Source organism: Rattus rattus, chromosome 5 (genome assembly GCF_011064425.1).
Source record: "Rattus rattus isolate New Zealand chromosome 5, Rrattus_CSIRO_v1, whole genome shotgun sequence".
NCBI classification, from domain to species: Eukaryota; Metazoa; Chordata; class Mammalia; order Rodentia; family Muridae; genus Rattus; species Rattus rattus.
Genome location: NC_046158.1, coordinates 42,498,455 through 42,518,099, shown reverse-complemented (window position 1 = coordinate 42,518,099; position 19,645 = coordinate 42,498,455). Strand labels below are relative to the sequence as shown.

General features: G+C 43.5%; 1 protein-coding gene and 1 non-coding gene across 2 annotated transcripts in view; one reads left to right on the top strand and one right to left on the bottom strand.

The window, feature by feature from the left end:
* Positions 1–939: 939 nt before the first annotated feature.
* LOC116902561 lies at positions 940–1,079 on the bottom strand. Its single transcript, XR_004388158.1, has one exon. It is a non-coding gene; the product is annotated as a small nucleolar RNA SNORA48 (small nucleolar RNA).
* Positions 1,080–4,916: 3,837 nt separating this feature from the next.
* The window catches only part of Grb14 (growth factor receptor bound protein 14), a 108,610-nt gene continuing 93,881 nt past the window's right edge, over positions 4,917–19,645 (top strand). The window contains exons 1-2 of the mRNA XM_032903402.1: positions 4,917–5,258; positions 6,482–6,614. Of these exons, the coding sequence (XP_032759293.1) occupies positions 5,074–5,258; positions 6,482–6,614 (318 nt within the window). The 5' untranslated portion in view covers positions 4,917–5,073. The remainder of the gene's footprint in view (positions 5,259–6,481; positions 6,615–19,645) is intronic.

Genomic DNA, 19,645 nt, shown 5'->3' with positions numbered 1-19,645 from the left:
TCAATTCTCCTGCTCTCGTGTCCTCAGGGTGGCTCATGGACACCTATGCCTCCATGGCCAGCTCCACTGTGCTGCCTAGTCAAGGTTCAGGGCTGCTCTTCCAAGGACAGTAGCAAGCAAGGGGTTGGGCCAGCTCTCCCTCTCTCAAATCCTCACCCATGCCTTTGCCATCAAAGCTAGTTCCATTGTGTTTCCCAGGTAAGGTTCAGGCCTGCTCTCCAGTGGCTGCAGCCAGTGAGAGACAGGGCTATCTCACCTACTCCTTTGACCCCAGGGCCAGGTCTATCAACTACTGCAGGTGGTTAAGGGTGGTGGTAGAGTTGTCACCTCTGAGCCTGTGCCATTGTACAGCAGACAAGTGTTGGGGTCAGTGCTCCCATACTTGGGGTTGGCTCACCCGCAGCCCCACCACCTGGACCAGCTCCACTGTGCTTTCTGGGTTAGGCTCAGGGCCCTCTCTCTGGAGTGCTGTTGCAGATAAGAGATGGGACCAGCTTTCCGCAGTGCTCCAGCCAGTGATGGCTATGGTCAGTTCTGTACACTCCTGGACATTCAGGTGGTTTCAACAGCTGCCCCCATGGTACTATGAGCTGTGGACACTGACCCTTGCCTCTGTGTTGGCACACACTCAGCATGGCCCTCAACAGTAGCTAAGCCATGGCCCCAGGTGGTGGGGCTGGGCACTCCCAGCAGGTGACCTCTCTCTACCCTTAAGTCTCTAGTTCCAGCTCTCTTCATAATGCTCCAGCCGCCCCACTTCTCTTTCTCTCCATCTGACCACAACGTCCTCACTCATTGTAGTGGCTTCTATTGCAGACTGGCCAAGTGGCTCAGTCTGAGCTGCCTGCCATGCTGTGTGCCGGAGGGCAGGTCTGTGGTCTGGAGGTCTCTGTCTTCCTCCTCCTGCCATGTCTGGAATGTTTTGTTTTGATTTGATTTTTATGTGTCCTAGGCATAAAACAGCTCTGGCCACCAAGCCAGGCACCAAGCTAGATGAACAAAGGACTGCCATCTGCTCTGTCCCTGACTGATATAAGAACACCACCACTAACAAGGTGTCTTTGCCTACTGCCATTACACATGATCGTGCACATGCATGCATGGTGTGTGTGTGTGTGTGTGTGTGTGTGTGTGTGTGTGTGTTCTATTTTTTTAAGTTGAATTCTACTCCCCATTATTCCTATTAGAGTCATGAGAATGTTCGTTGTGTAACTCTGATAATGTGGATAATATGCCCTATGTCAAGGGCTGTGAAGAATCAGTGAAGCTTATGGTAGTGATGACCATTCTTGCAATGATTTTGGAAACTGGCTGTATTGACTAAAGTTGACCCTTATATTATGACCTCAGAATACCACTGTCACCCAGGATGTCTGTATATGCCCACCCAATGTACAATATGAACTCTGTAGTAGTATTACTTATAGTCAAATGGCAGAGAGCCTAGATGTCTATCTGAATTACCCTAGATGCATACAGTGTGGTACGCTGTTTTCCTAGCAATGCAGTGCGAGCTCATGGTTATATGCACACAGAGAGAAACATCACAAGCACAATGTTAAGGGAACGGAAGCGAATGATTCCATCTGCATAAAGGGCAAACCCAAACAACTTAACTGACCATGGTTAGGTGAGGATATATAGTTAAAGCAAAACTCAGGAATGGTTTCCATGATGATCTCATAGGAGAAGTGGTGGGGCATATGGAGCACTGGCCTGGTGTATTTCTTTTCTGGGTCTGTATTGTCTTTCCCTCTATAAAGGGATTGATGAGCAGGAGACAGGAGAATGAGAACGAGGTGGAAGATGGTTGGGGTTACTCAGGACAGGGGGTTCAGGAGGCAGGATAGAGATTGTAGAAGGGGAGAAAGGGCTCCAGTGAGGGAGGAACTGGGCCGACTCTTGCCTTCCTAGTTGACAGGTTCAAATCCAGAGAGCCCAAACCACTCAGATCAGCCATTCTGGTACCAACATATCTGCCGTATTGTTTCAGAAAACTTTGTCAGTTATAGGGAGAAAAGACTCTATAATCATCTCCTCCCCCCCTTTTCCCTCTTGTGGAAAAATCTCTTTGTTTACTTTTGGTAGCGTCCTATATTTTTTATAACACATAGTTATAAAAAACCATGGACTCATGGTTTAGAATGATTTCTTGCAAACTTAGAAGTGAAATCAACTTCATTTTTCTTCAAATATATTTGGATAATTCTGGTACAAATATTCAAGGTCCTGGTGGTAATTAATTTGATACAGGACAAAGTGTTTAGAATCTTATTCTTAGAGATTTATTCCCCTTTCTATTTCTCGGTGTAATTCCTTGTAAAGGCCTTATAATTTCGACTTATGGGGCTTACAGGAGGTCCACAGAGTCTGGATCTTTCTTTGATTTTTACTAATTATAAGGATGCCTGGAGAGGGGAGACATATTTGGAATCTCATTCGAATCAGCAAAGGCTTTTCTCTCATGTCAAGAAGATTTCCTGGGAAGTTGAATAGAACTCACTGTAGATAGTGGTCTTCCCAGTGAGCTAAGACATATATACAGTTTCTTCATAGTCTTTGCTTCAGGAAATAAAAATAGAGTACTCTCTTGCTGAAAGAGGAGAAGGAGGAAGAGGAGGAATAGGATGAGGAGAAGGAGGAATAAGAGGAGGAGGAGAGAGAGAAAGTGTGTGGAAATGCACATGCATATTAGAGTGCATTTGTTTGTGAGTGTGTGTGTGTGTGTGTGTGTGTGTGTGTGTGTGTTGGGAGGGTACAAACTTTAGTCATTGATTAACTCTTCTGTGACAATGTTCATACCCTATTATTTTTTAGAGACTATATTTGAGAAACACTGCAAAGCCTTTTGGGTAAAATTAAGATAATGATAATGGCAAGGTTTATTGTTTTTTTTTCAAGATATCTATAAACACACCCACACACACACACACACACACACACACACACACACACACACACACACACACCTCATTTTGATTCTGCTGGACTGACTGGCTTTAATGTAGAACAGTCTGTCTTAGTTGGGGTTTTATTGCTCTGAAGAGATACCGTGACCAAGGAAACTTTTAGGAAAGAGAACTTTTAACTGGGGGCTGGCTTACAGTTTCAAAGGTTCAGTCTGTTATTATCATGGCTGGAAGCATGACAGCATCCAGGCAGACAAGGTTCTGAAGAAGGATCTGAGAGTTCTGGATCTGGATCTGAAGTGGGACAGGAGGAGATTGTCTTCTTGGAGGAAGTCAGGAAGAGACTCTCTTCCGCATTGGGTGGAGCTTGAGCACTAAGAGACCCGTGTAGCCCGCCCACACAGATGCGTACTTCCTTCAGCAATTCGACGACTATGCCAACAAGGCCACACCTCCTAATAGTGCCACTTCCTATGGGCCAAGCATATTCAAACTATCACACAGTGTTCGGCCATTAAATTCACTTGAAGCCCACTCATATAATCCAGACCATAATTATGGTGGCTAGGTGCGAGCAAGGAGTCTACCAGGCATACATGGTTGGTAAGTTTTAGCTAAGACCATTAGTATTAGTTCTACCAGGCATACATGGTTGATAAGTTTTAGCTAAGACCATTAGTATTAGTTCTATCCCCCAGGAAAACCACTGTTTCGTCCCGTGTTGGATACAAAACTGTAGCTTCCTCAAAGCCACAGCCATTCAGGCTGTTTTAAATTTTAATTTTGACTTTAGGAAAGAAGTTGAATATTCTCCTCTTTTTTTTTCTTTTTTTTGACTCGGGTGTTCTCAGTTCATGGAGTCCCCGGGCTGTAATCATGAAGCATGACACTTCTGGCTGTCATCAGAGTTTGGGGCTGACATCCTGATAGGGGAGATACTCAGGCAGAACAAGGACTGCTCACGTTTTCAGGAGGGATGTTTATTTGCCATGGGCAGAGGTCGTGGAGGTTAACTTAGTGAAACAGGTGCCGGGACCCGATGATACCTAATTTGGTCAAAGAGCAGAGAGTGTGTAACATATCTCAAAGTCCTCCAGGGTGCACAGGATGTGGGACACTTCATGAAAAGCAGGAACACAGAGGTCGGGATTACGGTTGCTGCATCTTGGATGAACACAATGTGGTTACTGTTTCACTGGGTTGAGACGGAAACTTAGGGGATGAGTTCGACTGCATCCATTACTAAGAGCTAAGCAGTACAAGGCACTGGATCGCCTGGGGTCCCAGTGTTCTTATGTATAAAATGAGACAAGGAGTAGACTCAGGGAACAGTTAGGAGAGCAAGGCAGAATGAGGAAAATGCTCTCAAGAAAAAAGAAAAGAGAAAAAAAAAAAAAAAGAAAAAGAAAAAAAAGTCTTTTAATAATCCCAGGCACCTTCGGATTCATTCAGGTTTTACTGAGAATTCTCACCAGTCCAAAGGAGTTTTTCTAAGACAGCAACCCTGATTTTCCCCCACTTCACTCCATCTCTTGCCTTGGAGGGAAAAGAAAGAGTTCGTGGGAGAGGGGGTGGGGGAGGGGGATGGAGTATACACAGCCATAAGATTTCCCACTGGTTTGCCTGCACTGTGGGGTCTGTCTTAAGGATCCAACCACAGCTTAGGTGATCCTCGGTGACCCTACTGGCACGGAAGGGTCTAAGGATCAGTTCTGTCTGGACCCATGCAGGTTGGAAGTGAGTCCTCTTAGCCCAGAGAGGTACTGAGCCCTTGGGACTCCCGGATTCAGCCTTGTGCTGGGTCACCCACTTGGGAAGGCGACAGTGGGACCTAGGGAGCCTGAGGTCGAGGTCCACGCGCGTCAGGAGAGTGACACCAGCGCCCCCGAGTGCCCGGGCCACGCGCAGGGCCCGCCAGGCTGGCGCGCCATCCTCCCCGCCCCCCGCACCGCTCCTCCCGGTCCCCACCCTCCTCCTCCGCCCCCACCCCTCCCCCGCTCCCCGCCCCACCGCGTCCCAGCCGCCCCGGCCGAGAGCGCAGGCGGCCCTACCACCGCACCTGCAGGGCGCTCGCTTCCTGCAACCGCTCGGCACCGCTGGACCCCAGCCTTTCTTCGCTTTCGCCTCGCGGTCGATGACTCCCTAGACCCCCTGGCCTACGATCATGACCACGTCCCTGCAAGATGGGCAGAGCGCCGCGGGCCGGGCGGGCGCCCAGGACTCGCCGCTGGCAGTGCAGGTGTGCCGCGTTGCCCAGGGCAAGGGAGACGCCCAGGACCCGGCTCAGGTCCCCGGACTGCACGCGCTGTCCCCGGCCTCAGATGCGACCCGCCACGGTGCCATAGACAGGTAGGAAGCTTCGTGGGGGTGTCCGGGTCAGCAACCCGCTTTGGGGTGTGGAGGCGGCCCAGGGGTGAGTGTGTGCCCGAGCCCGACCAAGTTTGGAAAAGTGTCTGAAGACAATTCCCTTGGAGCCGCCTCCCGCGGGGTCAGCAGGGCATCGCGATCTCCAGGTGCCCTGTTATAAATAGCATCAGGGGGTGGTGAAGAGCCGTCTGTCTCGCCTTTGCCCTTTGGTATGAACCAGGAGGCTACACTCCAAGCTGCTGGGTGGCCCTCTTCCAACTACAGTATAGGCTTCAAAAATCCAAGCTTGAATGTGTTCACCTCCCACGTAGATAGTCTTCCAAGGACCCTGGAGAGGCAGAGCAGGGATCGACATTTGAGCAGTCTTTATGTTCCACCAGAACAGAGGCTTTCCAAGGTTTCTCATCTCCACAGCAATGGGCATTAAGTGCCTTTGGAGTTGTCGTACATTAGGAAAGAAAAAGGTGAGAACAGCTTAAGAATCTGGCCCTTTTCAGTCACGCATGTAAATACCACTCTTGCTTCTTTGTCAGGATCGCAAAGCACTCTGACTTCAGTCAAGTTAAAATAACTCCCCAGTGGCCTAGCGTATACTCCTGCTAGCACATCCTATTGACTTACCTTCTGAGAAGCACTGCCTTGATGTTCTGTATCTATAAGCACTTGAAAAAATTAGCAGACGGTGTGTGGGCAACATTGTGAATGAATTTCCAAGTGAGATGAACCACATCTATATTTAATAAATCATAACTTCCAGCAGTGATGAGTAAAAAAATTACTGGGGGTGAGTTCACTGCATGTAACTTACAGATTTTTGTCAATTTAATAGGCGCCAGGAAATGGCACACTCCTCTGGGTAATGTTTGCATAAATCATGATGTGTTCAGGAAAATCCTAAATACAGGAAATGAAGTGTCCGTGCCTCCTGAGGTTTTTTTTTTTTTTTTTTTTTTCTCCTCCTCCTTCTTTTTCTGGGTGTGCTCCTGAGGTGGGGTGGGGCAGGTGCTGTAGAATTATTTGTGGTAATTGGCATATTTTGACCCATGGATACTGCATCCTAGCCCTTCCTTTCCTGTACACTTACATAGTGTTAGCCCTGTCACTGAGTGAAACACATTAGCCTTAACAGTGCTCTTTCCCCCTGACAGCAATTACATTTTATATTCTGTTTTATGTAAATGACTCCCTGTGTTCTCTTGGTGTAGGAGAAAAGCGAAAGATCTGGATGTTCAGGAAACGCCTTCCATTCCTAACCCCTTCCCTGAGCTCTGCTGCTCTCCACTTACATCGGTGCTGTCAGCAGGCCTCTTCCCCAGATCAAATTCAAGGAAGAAACAGGTAGGAACTTCCAAATTTGTGAAATCCGAATGTCTTTGGAGGCTTATGCCCACACAGACTTCAAGAGTTTTGCAAAAAAGGCATGGAAAGAGAATTTGTTTGGCCCTTGCTACGTTTCCCTTGATTAAAGAAGGCTCTTGAGATGCTGTTCCTCTTGGGATTCAGTTTCCTCCTCTGTGTAGTGGGAATATCAAAGGTTCCCTCTTGGGTTCTGGGCAGAGAATAGGGTTGAAAGTGCACCTGTCCTGACTGCTATTGTCACTAGGTAGCCAGGACAGGTACATGTGACAACAGGCATCACTTTCACATCAATCTTAATTGGAAGTGGTAGGACTATAATTTCAGGTGAGAAAGGGATTGGCTATTTGTTTGCTATTTAATGGTGTCTTTCCTTATACACATTTCATAAACAGCTAACCTCCTTTTACCAAAGGAAAATGCTGTAAAGAATCGGACAGGGACAGAGCAATAGCTCAGTATGTGAGGCCATTTGCTACTAAGCTGGAGGACCTGAGTTAGATTCCCGAGACCCATAAAATGGAAGATGGTAAGTTACAACCAGAAGTTGTCCTCAAACTTCTTCATGGGTTCTAGGACATGAATATGTACATGGGCGAGCAAGCTCACACTCGAATACACGCTCACACACCACACATACACACACACACACACACACACACACTCACTCACTCAGGTGTTTACATTCATTTTCATGTGGAGTTTAGAGGTCAGCTTTCAGAATTGTTATCTGCTTCTATACATGCCAGAGAACAAATTCATGCCATCAGAGCCATCTTGTAGCCTCCCCCTTCCAACCTTATTGGTTAAGACAGTGTCTCTCACTGAACATGGAACTCATTTCCCCAGATTGGCTACCCAGTGAACTACAGGGAACTTACTGTCCCCAATATTACAAACGGAAACTATGATATCTGACCTTTGGAAATGAAATCTTCAAAAAAATTTTTTTTAAGATTTATTTATGTTTTTATGTATATGAGTACACCAGACGTGGGGCATCAGATCCCCTTACAGATGGTTGTGAGCCACTATGAAGTTGCTGGGAATTGAACTCAGGACCTCTGGAAGAGCAGCCAGTGCTCTTAACCCCTGAGCCATCTCTCCAGCTCCCAGAAAATGAAATCTTCATAGCTGTCTGATATATACACATTTTGGGGGACAGGATTGGAACATGATAGTGGATTGGGAGAGATTAAAAGGGTTCATTCTAGAAAGCTTTTTCATCAGAGTGAGATTTGAAGTCTGATTGTAAGGTCGCACGAAGCTTTTCTGAAACTTCCAAGCACCTAGAGTTTGCGTATGGAGTTAGGGATGACAGGTTTAACTGTGGGCTTTGTACGGTTGTTTCTCTCCTCCTGGGTGGGCAAGAATGTGAAAGATGTTGGCATAATATTCAGTTGGGGGAATTTAGTTAACAATGGAAGACAAGCCACACATTTCTCAAACTATCCTAGACAGTAGCCACCTAGTCAGGCAGAGATCCCTCCCTGCCAAAGAGTGATTGGCAAAGTAAGGCTGTGGTCGGTAACTGGAGATAGAGGGTGGAGAGGAAGAACAGTAAAAGAGTGGTAAGGCAGGGCTTTATTTTGTGAATAAACACAGGATACATCTGTGTAAAAGAAACACGAGTAGAGCAGGCTGGCTTCAGGATACAAAGGGAGACTAGATATTAATGTGTTCGTGCTAGCATGCTCAGCTTGACAAAATCTCGATGGGCTTCAGGGCATACCTACAGGGATAGTCTTGATTTGGTCTAATGGAAGTGGGAAGGTTACTTCCTGTGGGTGGGACTGTTCTCTGGCCAGAAATCCTGGACTGGGGAAGCTGGAGAATGTGGTAAGTTGAACAAGCATGCATTCATCCATCAATCTCTCTTTCCCATGGATGCAATGGGACTAACTACTTCAAGCCTGGCTACCGTGACTTCCCTGTCAACGATGGATGATAACCTTGAACGTTATCTCAAACAAGCCTTTTCCTTCTTAAGCAAAGGGAAAGAGGATGAGATCCGAAGAGAACGAGATAAGTTAGGTCTCGGATCCAGGTGGAGACAGGCGGACCGGAGAAGGGCAGTGGGCTTTACATTCGGAAGTTCGAAAGTAGGGAAAAGACGTTGCTCACTCCAACAGGTTCCTCTCTGCCCTTGCAGCCTGTATCTAGTCTGACAGAGAACACTGTACACACTCACAGGAGCCCGACCTACTTATGAGCTAGAGCTAACTGATTTACTGGGTCCAATCCCTGAGGGGTGTCCTTCCTCCCAAAGACATTTTTGTAAATCTCTTCTTAAGCCCAGGACTGACACCTGTCAAGGAAGATTTGTTTTGTTTCCCTTTTTAAAAAAAGGTTTATTTATTTTATTTATATGAGTACACTGTAGTTGTCATCAGACACACCAGAAGAGGGCATCAGATCCCATTACAGATGGTTGTGAGCCACCATGTGGTTGCTGGTATTTGAACTCAGGACCTCTGGAAGAGCAGTCAGTGCTCTTAACCACTGAGCCATCTCTCCAGCCCTGGTTTCCCTTTTTACCTCACCTACATGTTGCAGGGAGAATTGATCCTTTCATGTTAATTACTTTATGCATTCTCAGTTCTTTGGAATGAGGAGGCTTTGAGAGCTCACGGCTCGCTCTTTACATCAGCAGTTTCCCTAGGCTTAGTACCTCTGTCAAACACGTGTGCCCCACCCGCTTGTTACATGACAATACCTCCGATCTCGATGTCTGCAGCCTTTGGTTGAGGTTGTATGTATGATGCTGTGTGACTACATGGCACTTCTCAATATTACTTATGGCTGAAACATGGGGCTATTACTCTTTTCTTCACAGTCTCTTGCACTCGTTAAATCATTCCAGACATGCTAGAAAATTCTTTTCTCTCCCCAGGAAAAGTAAAGAACAGTTACTTGTTATTAAAAAACGAATGTCCAGAACCTTTGAGAGAATCCAGTCTAGAAGTGTTAAATTTCATTTGAGCTTTCAAAGCCACAGTCAAAATCACTTTCCAGGCCACAAGTATGCTTTAAAAAAAATCAACTTGAGATGCTTACATGACATGTGATCGGTATACTGCACAGTATGCCACAATAGGGAGGTGGGCTTCATCTCTTTTGCAAGTAAGATATGCCAAATTGTATAGTGCTGTGTGGTGTTAGTGCTATTATAACAGGGGAGCTAGGATGAAGATTGCTTTTCTCTCTCTCTCTCTCTCTCTCTCTCTCTCTCTCTCTCTCTCTCTCTCTCTCTCTCTCTCTCTCCTTTCATGTTCATCATATGAAATTTTAAGATTATTTCTTTGTGTCTGACAAATAATAGCTATTTAAAGTATCCCTTCCTTTAAAATCTGTGATCCAGAAAAGTTACATTAAAAATGACTTCCATTGTGTAAAGAAATGTCATTTCTACTTCATGATAGAAATTTGCCAGGAAATTATTCTTTACTGGCAGATGCTAAAGACCCATTGCTTGAAGAATTAAAAAAGAAAAGGAGGATTTGGTCCTCATTGTGGAATCATTTATCTTGTTTTCGAGGCCTTAGATGACTTTTTGAGCTTAGACCCAAGCTCCTGCGTAAGTTCTGGTCAGTTCAGTTGCCGCCCAGGACTGTCTAGGATAGCTAATGTGGAATAAAGTGCTTGGACATTTTAGAGATTCAACCCAGTGGAAAACTGTGTCACTGAGGGCTGGAGTTAAGAGAGATGCTTGACATCATCTACTGCCCTACTTCCACAGATCTGTAAACTGTGTCTAAGCGTTGCTAGGTGCTTAGCAGTGATGTAATTGGGACTTGGCATTTGTATGTCTTGAGGATTTGACAGGAGGATATTTTTCAGGAAGGTACAATTTCCAAAGTAAAAGGACCATATAACTAGTGTAAGCAATAAACTCTTACAAATATTCATAGCCACTGGCCCACCTATAAAACAAGATAGCAGGCCTGACGACTATCTCTAATGTGGTCAAATATTCATCTAAGCTGCGGCATTTCTCTCTCCTTTTCTCCCTGTTCTGCATAACAGTTCTATGATTTTCCTCTATGGCTATGCTCTCCCAAATATGATAGGAAAAACTAAGCAAAGAATTAGCTACTTTAAGCTTCCTAGTAAATTTCTCTCAGAAATCAGAAATGACATTTCTTTACATAATGAAAATCATTTTGAGTGTAAGTAACTCTTCTAGATCACACGTTTTAAAGGAAGGAACACTTTAAATAGCGAGTGTGTTCAAACACATACTTGCTAGTATTGTTAGTAACCAGCTTTTGTATGCTGTTCATGGTTCTTGGAAAACATCTCAGGAGAATATTAGAGTGTAATAGTGGGTCATGTTAGTCTGACTTGTCAAGTTAGTACTTAGGAGGAGAAGTGAGAAGGATTGTGAGCTCTAAACCAGGTATGCATAGTGCATCTAAAAATATAATATCTTTATGTGCTTTGTGGCTAATCATACTGTTTCTAGCATTTTTATCCTTCCCTTCCCTCTCTCTTTCTCCCTCCCCCTCCCTCCATCTCTCTCTCTCTTCCTCTCTCTCTCTCTCTCCCTCCCTCTCTCTCTCTCTCTCTCTCTCTCTCTCTCTCTCTCTCTCTCTCTCTCTTTCTTTCTTTCTTTCTTTCTCTCTTTGCATCAGGATCTCATTATGTAGTTCCAGCTGACCTAGAACTCACTATGTAGATAGCCCTGGTATTAAATCCACAGGGAAGCTGCCCTGCCTCACGAGTGCTGGGAGTAATGGTGAGACCCATAACCCTTGCCCCCACAGCCTTTTAAAATATATTTCAGAAAAACCAAGAATGTCTCCTGAATACTTAAGTCATTGGTTTTCTATAGTCATTGCTTTGGATTTCCCGAGGAAATTTCCTCTAGTGTGTCCACAATGTTTAATCCTGTCTTCAAATTAAATGTCCTTTTATGTCACTGTGGTGCCAATAATTATTCCACCATGTATGTGTCAAGCCTGTATGTGTGGTCCAGAGTATTTCTGTATTCTCTCCTATACTCATTTTTTCTAATTCTACCCTAATGCTCTTAGTTTCCAGGCTTAGAAATTATCAAGACTTTCCTCAATTTACTTCATCGATTCTTTTAAAAAATATATGATTTTCTTTGTGGGAATATTTAGGAGTAAATATCAGGCATTCTGTCATTGTAGCCCTACCTAGTTTTTTTTTTTTTTCTTTTCTTTTTTCTTTTCGGAGCTGGGGACCGAACCCAGGGCCTTGCGCTTGCTAGGCAAGTGCTCTACCACTGAGCTAAATCCCCAACCCCCCTACCTAGTTTTTATATGTGAGCCCTGAGAAATGCATTCGAAAGGCTATAACCTGAGTAGCATTATTTCCTAACAAGTATAATTCCTTGATATCATCTGAAACCACTCATAATCAAATTTCCTCAGCTGAACAACACGCAAAATCCTCACATTACATATTGATTATACTTCAAATGTCTAAGAATTAGCTCTTTGAAAGTCTGAAGTCATCTTCAGATGAAAACATCATAAATTGTATTTAGGCCCTCCAAGCTATTCTACAAAATCCCATATAAAGCAAGATTAAATACATGCGCACACGTGCACACGTGCACACACACACACACACACACACACACACACACACTACAGAAAGAATAATAAAAACAATACTTGTTTTATTATTAGATTGTCAAACGAACCTCTCTTTGTAACAGCCATTTGTCACTCTCCAATGCTGCTACTTGATGAATATCATTGTTATTTTGGAGAATGTAAGAGTATGCAGATTGTTGTAGCACCATTAAAGCAGGCTGTAAGGGTCAAGCCTTCTCAATAGGTGCTCACAAAAGCATTTTCCCATGCAGAACTTGGACTACTTACAGACGTCCTTGAAGAATAATGTCCCCAAGAAGAACAAGGGGAAATGAACTCTTTGCATGTTTCCTTGGCTGGGTGTACAAAATCAGCTATTTTCTTCCTTGCCACTTTTAGGCTCTGTCAATATGCCTGTGGAAAACTGTGGGGAAATCTCTTCAGTTGAGAGAAGGTGGGGGATACTGCTAATGGACTTTGGTAGGTAGTTTAACCATGTATTGATTATGGGAAACAGAACCTCACATGAACTGGCCTGGAAAGTCATGTTTTAGTATCCAAAGAACAAAAGTTCACTGGTCCCATGAGAAATTGAAATTGCAAAGTAAAAAGCCGGGGGGGGGGGAACACATAAAAACCAGGGCAATCAAGTTTTCTCTTTCCTCCTACAGACACATCATCTAGCCTGTGCTTCTTACAACTTCCCTTTGTCCTCTTACATCCTGTATTGTTGTTCACCAGTGGCTGTCCCTTGGCTCTCGTAGTGGCAGTTCAGTATGTAAGACCTGACAAGAGTCTGTATATCCAGCTTTGAAACAGTTGTGGTCAAGGCGGGCAGAGGGCCCTAGATCACTCTGCCTGCTCAGTTAGTGTATGGGAGCTTCTTCCGGGAAGCATAGGGTCAGTAGGTGTGGAAGATAGAAGAACAAAAAAACAAACAAACAAAAAAAACAAAAAACAAACAAACAAACAAAACAACAACAACAACAACAAAAAACCAACCCCAGGTATAAAAAAAGAGCTGCACCAGTGTGCAGTTGAGAGCACACCAATGCTAAGTGTTAATAGACATGTTGACAGGTGGTGACTGCTAATCTGTGTGTTCTTCTTAGTGTCCAGTTGTTTGCTTTAATTCATGTATTTTACACAAAGCCCATTTACTAAGAGGTGGTTTCAGTTCATGCCGCTTTTTCTGAGGAGATCAGCTTCTGCGGCCATTGTCTTGAGCGTTAGGAGGCACCCTGGCCTCTGATGCTGGGAGCTATCAACTCAGGGTCATTTCTACCTTGTGTGAGTTGCCTTGGTTTACAGCAGAAGATGGATGTCTCTTCACCATCTACAGTGTTCCTGGTGCATCACCACCTACTTCAGAGGATTCTAGTTTGAAGATTACTTCCAACACTTGTTTAATTTTGAAGGCATATTTTCAGTTCATTTTCATTTTTCACTTTCTAAAATGTTTGGCTTCTGTTCTGTATTTTTCCCCCTCAGGGTAGATTATGTTCTACCAGGGGAGGGAAAATTGGAGGCATTCATTGTTCAGGATAAATGTGTATCTTATCTTCAGACTTTCATGTATTTTTTGGAGAAAATTCTAATTTGTATAGAACAGTAATACATTCTATTGTGTAAATAATGCCCACTTATTTAAATAAGAGATTAACAAACTGAGGGATTTTCTTTATGAACTTCAAGGACAGATCAAGGGAGAATCTAAGAAGTAGTCATAGGCTTTGGCCCTGGCAAAGGAATAGAAAGGAGGATTCTGGGTTAATTTAGAAGCGGTGTGAGAGTGAAGACAATGAGACTCCCTTGCCTCATAGGCTTTCTTGCAGTCTCATATTTAATACTTTTCAAAGCCACAGGGAAAATAAATACAAACAGAAGACTTGAGATTCCTAGTTTGTTCACAAAAGTCTCTACTCCTAAAGGTCACTAGTAAAGTGCAGTGCTATCCACACAGTTTATTCCATAGGTAAAATGCTGGATGTGGTGGCTTTTAACTCAAGACCATAGTGAACTTACACCATTCTGGGCACCACGCTTAGTTTTGTATCTGTGGGATGGTGTGAGTCAGTGTACGGTGATTGAAAGGTTTTAGTGTGGGGACCAGCATGCCTGGGTTATGATACCATCCTACTGCTTCTGACCAATGCAGAATCAAACCACTGCCTACACTTCCCAGATCTTGGAGATATTCCATCTTGTTCTGGTCCCAGGGCAGGTGAGTCCTACGGCTCTTAAGTCACTCATGACTCCTGTGTAGTAGACAGAGGAGTCATGGGAGGATGATTTTTTCCCCTTCTCAGTAGGTGGTCCTTCAGTCTCCTTTCTGAGCTTCTTCCATGGTCACTGTGCCTCTATGGATAAAGAAAGCATCTGTGGTGAGATGGGGCAATGGGAGGCAGATCCTTGGCCACGGCCTGGTTAAGGTAGACATTGTACAGCATGTCAAGACTCAGCTACTAAAAGGGAACTGGGAGTGGGGTGGGGTGGGAGGTGGTGGTGGTGGTGGCGGTCATCACATCTGGGAGGCAGAGGATTGTGCTACTGAGCCAATTTAAATTGAGGGTCAAAGAAAGGAGATTAGATGGGAACATTTGAGGTTGTCATAGGCCCAGTCAGCACTTAACTGCAGTTGGCTTCCTGGGTGGTGTGGATTGGCTGTGTCCCAAATTCTGCTCCAAATTCCTTCTGTTCCACCCTCCTACCCTTCGTTTGCTTGTTAAGGGCAAAAACTAAGGAGACCACTTTCTGCTCTTGTTTAACCCTTGTCTCTGCCACTAACCATCCTCGATGAAGCTACCCACACAGGCCATAAATGGTCCTGATTCTATAATGGTCTGTCTTGATCCATTTCTCTATGTATTTGTTCCTAGGAACTTTAAAACACTCTAGGCCAGGATATCACAAAGAGAAATGGATCAAGATAGGCCACTGGCACTTGTAAACGAAGCCTAAGACCTTCAATGAATACACAGAGCATTTATAGACAAACAAAACAAAAGAGACCTCACTGTCTCCCTCTGGCTGAAAAAGTTTTGATCACTTAAAGATAATATCTCTTCCTCTGACCTCTGGTACTGCATGTGTTTGGTCCTGTCTTGTGGCTCTCATGACTCTCGTACCTCATACACACTTTACCTTTTGCTCATTACACTGCATTTAGAGGCCTGTCATCCCTTCTGTTGTGAACTGGGCAAGCTTCTTTCTTCTGCCTCAGGGACTGTTTTCTGCGCTTGGAGACTCTTCCCTAGCTCTGCTTAGAGCTAATACTACTCATTTAGGTTTTGGCATAATATACCATTGGCACTGTCCTTTGGCAGCATCGTGCATGACTAGCTTTCCTCCTCCTCCTCCTCCTCCTCCTCCTCCTCCTCCTCCTCCCTCCTCCCTCCTCCTCCTCCTCCTCCTCCTCCTCCTCTCCCTTCCTATCCTTTTTTACATTTCTCAGTTTAGTTTCTTCACTGTACTTTTTTTTTTTTTTTTTGTTCTTTTTTTTTTCGAGCTGGGGACCTAACCCAGGGCCTTTTGCCTTTCCTAGGTAAGCGCTCTACCACTGAGCTAAATCCCCAGCCCCTTCACTGTACTTTCTTGACCCAACATACCGTTTTTATCTGTTGGTCTATTTATTGTTTTTCCATCGCGAATGAATTATTGTGGGTTCATTGTTCCTGGGTTCTGTTGAAAGTGAATGGATAAATGGATAATTGGCTGGCAATGCACAATGGAAACCCAATTTTATCAAATTGTTCCTGTCCTAGTCCAACCGCGATCAATTATCTTCACTAAAATTTCAAAGTAACCTCAGTTTAGTTAGAATATTCTCTTCACAAAGCACATATATCAGGACTAATTGGACTTAATATAATATTTTACTTTAGTTATTAGGACTTGTTTGTCATCTGTAATGAAATTAGTGGAGACATTCCCAATTTTGCACATTATTCTTGTGTGATATTCTCGTGATACGTACTCACTGCACTACTAGACTTCGTTCCTCCTCACACTGTTCTTCCCAAGTCTGCCCAGGAACCCTTAAATACACCTGTCATTTACCCACACTTCTCTCAGCCCAAGGGGAAGACACTAGTAAATACTTTTCTATTTAGTTTTGGGATAGGGTCTCACTTTTTCACTCCACTTAGCCTAGAATTAGTTCTGTTAGAGCAGGCAGCCTCAGGCTCTCAGAGATATGCTTGCTTCTGCCTCCTGAGTAATTAATTGCTGAGTATAAGTATCACTAGTGACTTCCGTAGATCAGAGTTAGTCACAAGACGGAAGGCACAGACCCCTTAGATACATGGCAACATTTTGCCAGATGGGGTTGGGGGAATAAGAGATCTGAGAGAATCAGTTTCTAAGACTTCATCTTCTATACATACATTTACCTAAACCTTACTTCCCTTAGAATTTACTGTGCTCACAATAGCCTCTTTACTTTGCTCCTTGTCCTGGGGTAAAAAGTCCTGGAGGGCCGGCATTGCAAACTAATTTTGTTTTCTGTGAGATGGAGGAGTCACTGCACTGTTCATGACTGCCCTGACACAGTCCTTTATAGGCTTCAGATGTCATGCCCCGTATCTAAACCTGCTTGTTGAGGGTGTGCGATGGTTAGAAAGGATTCGGGCCAATTTGAAATGTTATTCGAGGCACATAAGTCTATGAAAGGGCTAATGATACTTCTGGCTTCCCTTTGTTCACTTTCAATCTTTGGCTTCGATTGTCTTGTGTCTAGACTGCTGGAAATAAAACCTCCAGGGGCAGAGTAAAGAGCTCATCTGTGAGAACGCTAAGTACTTAAAATGACCTTTGTCATGGATTTCAATGTATTTTCTACTACACTTAATACATATGTATGGGATCTTGCTGGTTGAGAGGAAGTGTGCCTAAAAATACATGCTGTGATATAGGCTAGTGCTTAGGTAAGAGTACAAAGCAGAGACTTGCATGCAAGCCTTTTGCAGAGCACGCTCAAAAACAGTAGCAGTACTGCTTTCAGCTTTTGCCAACTTGACAGAAACACGAGTCACTTTCGAAGAGGGCACCTCACCTGAGGAACTGCTTCCATCAGACTGGTTTTGGCCACAACTGTGGGGCATTTTCTTGACTGATGATTGACGTTGGAGGGCCCAACTCACTGTAAGCAGTGCCTCCCCCTGGGTGGGTGGTCCTTGGTTGGGTAGGAAAGCTGGATGAATAAGTCAGTAAAAGCAATGCTTGCCTGTGGTTTCTACTTCAGGATCTTGCCTTGGCTTTTCTGGATGATTGGCTATAATTTTTAAGCTAAAATAAGCTCTTTGTTCACTAAGTTGCTTTTGGTTAGTGTGTAATCTCAGCAATTGAAAGTGAACTAGGCCAGTACCAGTGGGAATGGATACCAAGAAAAGCCAGGCGATGGTGCAGGTGCAACAAAGCCCTCAACCCATTCCTTAGACACTCTGGAGCCAGGTAGGGCCTGCAGAATTCTTGAGAATCGAGGCACAGCAGCTGGGCTGCTTAGGAAATGCCTGGCTTTGGACATAGTAGCTCCCTTTAGTGGAGTGAAGGAAGGAAGTCTTAGCCACAAAGCCTTACTGGCTGCCACTGGGAAACCGAGAACTTGAGTCTTGAATAGAGTGGGTTTGGGTGGTAGTCAGCATCCAATGCAGTTAGTGGTTTATTCTCCTAAATGCAACAGTTTTTTTCGCTGCAAATACTAAGTTTTTAGTATAAATTGGTTAAAAGTCAAAGATAAAATTTATGCATGATTTCTTTAAAATTTTGTGTGCAATTCAACATTGTGGTTAACTATACATTAATGAATTGTGTTATGAACTGTTTATTCTAACTCTGCTCAGCTCACATCCTGCTTCATCACAAAATATTTAAATATGTTCTGCTTTCTAAAATATCCACATACTAGTGGGTGGGCTAATTTTTGGAAAATATACTGTTTGCTTTTCATCAAAAGCATAAGAAAAACTTGCCATGATTAGAATGATATTTAATTTAGGCATTTCTAATTTTATACTGGATTTTTATTTAATTGTACTCAAAGTTGCATTCCAGTGAACATTCACACAGTTCGTAGAGCGGGTCTGTGCACTTCATAGGATTTCAACATAATCTGTAGATGTCTTACTCTCTCACCGTTATTATTTTTACTGTGTGGTATAAAGGGTGAGACGAAGGTTGTCATTTTCTTTGAAGGATGTACTCCGACCTCATATGTAGCCATGACTGTCCTTGAACTCATGGCATGACATTCCTTACTGCATCTCCTAAATGCTGGAAATGCAATCAGGAAGCACCATGTCTGGTAGTCTTGTGCTATTTTATTTAAATTTTGACTCTTTTTAGACATTTCTATTCTTCAGTCTAAGCAATAATTTACTGTGTCTTTTAAAAAATGTTTTGACTCAGTATGATATTAATATCACTGTATTACAACTGAACAGTATTATGATTAGGATTGAATTTTATCTGAGAGGAGTTTGACTTCCAAGTCTCTCTGTTCTTTGTCTTTCTTTGTTCTGTCCTTCTGTGTGTCTGTCTGTCTGTGCGTCTGTCATTCTCTCAATGGGGTTCTACTCTGTGTCCCAGGCTGAGGCAGAATTCTGACCCTACTCTTTCCTGATTGCCATGGATATAGTCATGAATTACCTCCTGTGGTTGACATTTTCCCCAAATTGAACAAACTAAATCTGAGGTTTTACGCTTTTGAAGAAAATATATTTAAAACAAAAGACAAAGCATTTTATGAAAATAAAAGGTTAGAAAAAATTCACACAAGAGCCTTATGAATGCATTGGTTTGGCCAATGTGTGATAAAATTATCACACATTTTCTATGAATATTAGTTTGAGTAAATTTGTATTTATGTAAAAGACTGTAAACCATTATTGGTAAAGTTGTGTTAATAAAATATCTAGAAAATAAGAAAGTGAGTTAATCTGATTGGATGACACATCTGTTTCAACCTAGTCAGTATATATTTAGGAGGCCCTGGTTTGTTTGCAATTGATTGATAACCAATGATTTTTATCTCAGATCTAAAGGTTAACACTGTCTTTAATGGTTTCACTATTCTCATTCCTCCTTTATATTACTCAGATCTTATTACTGTAACAAAATATCTGATAATCAACTTTAGAATTAAAACAGTTTGGGTTAGTTAGGAAGGTTTCTTTTGACATCATGGCCTTCTGTCTGTGAGAGTCAGCTCATCATGGTAGGGAGTGCATGATGGAGCAGTGCCATCTACCTGAGGTAGACCAGAAGTCTCACAGAAAGGTGAAGAATTCCTGTGCTAGTGTCCACTTCAAAGCCTCAGCTGGTGCCCTCTTCCTAGTCCTCACCTCTCAAGGTTTCTGCCACTTTTCAATGATGTCATGCATTGGGGACCAAGATTGTAATACACTAGCCTTTGGGAGACATTCAAGATCCAAACTGTTGTGTTTACCC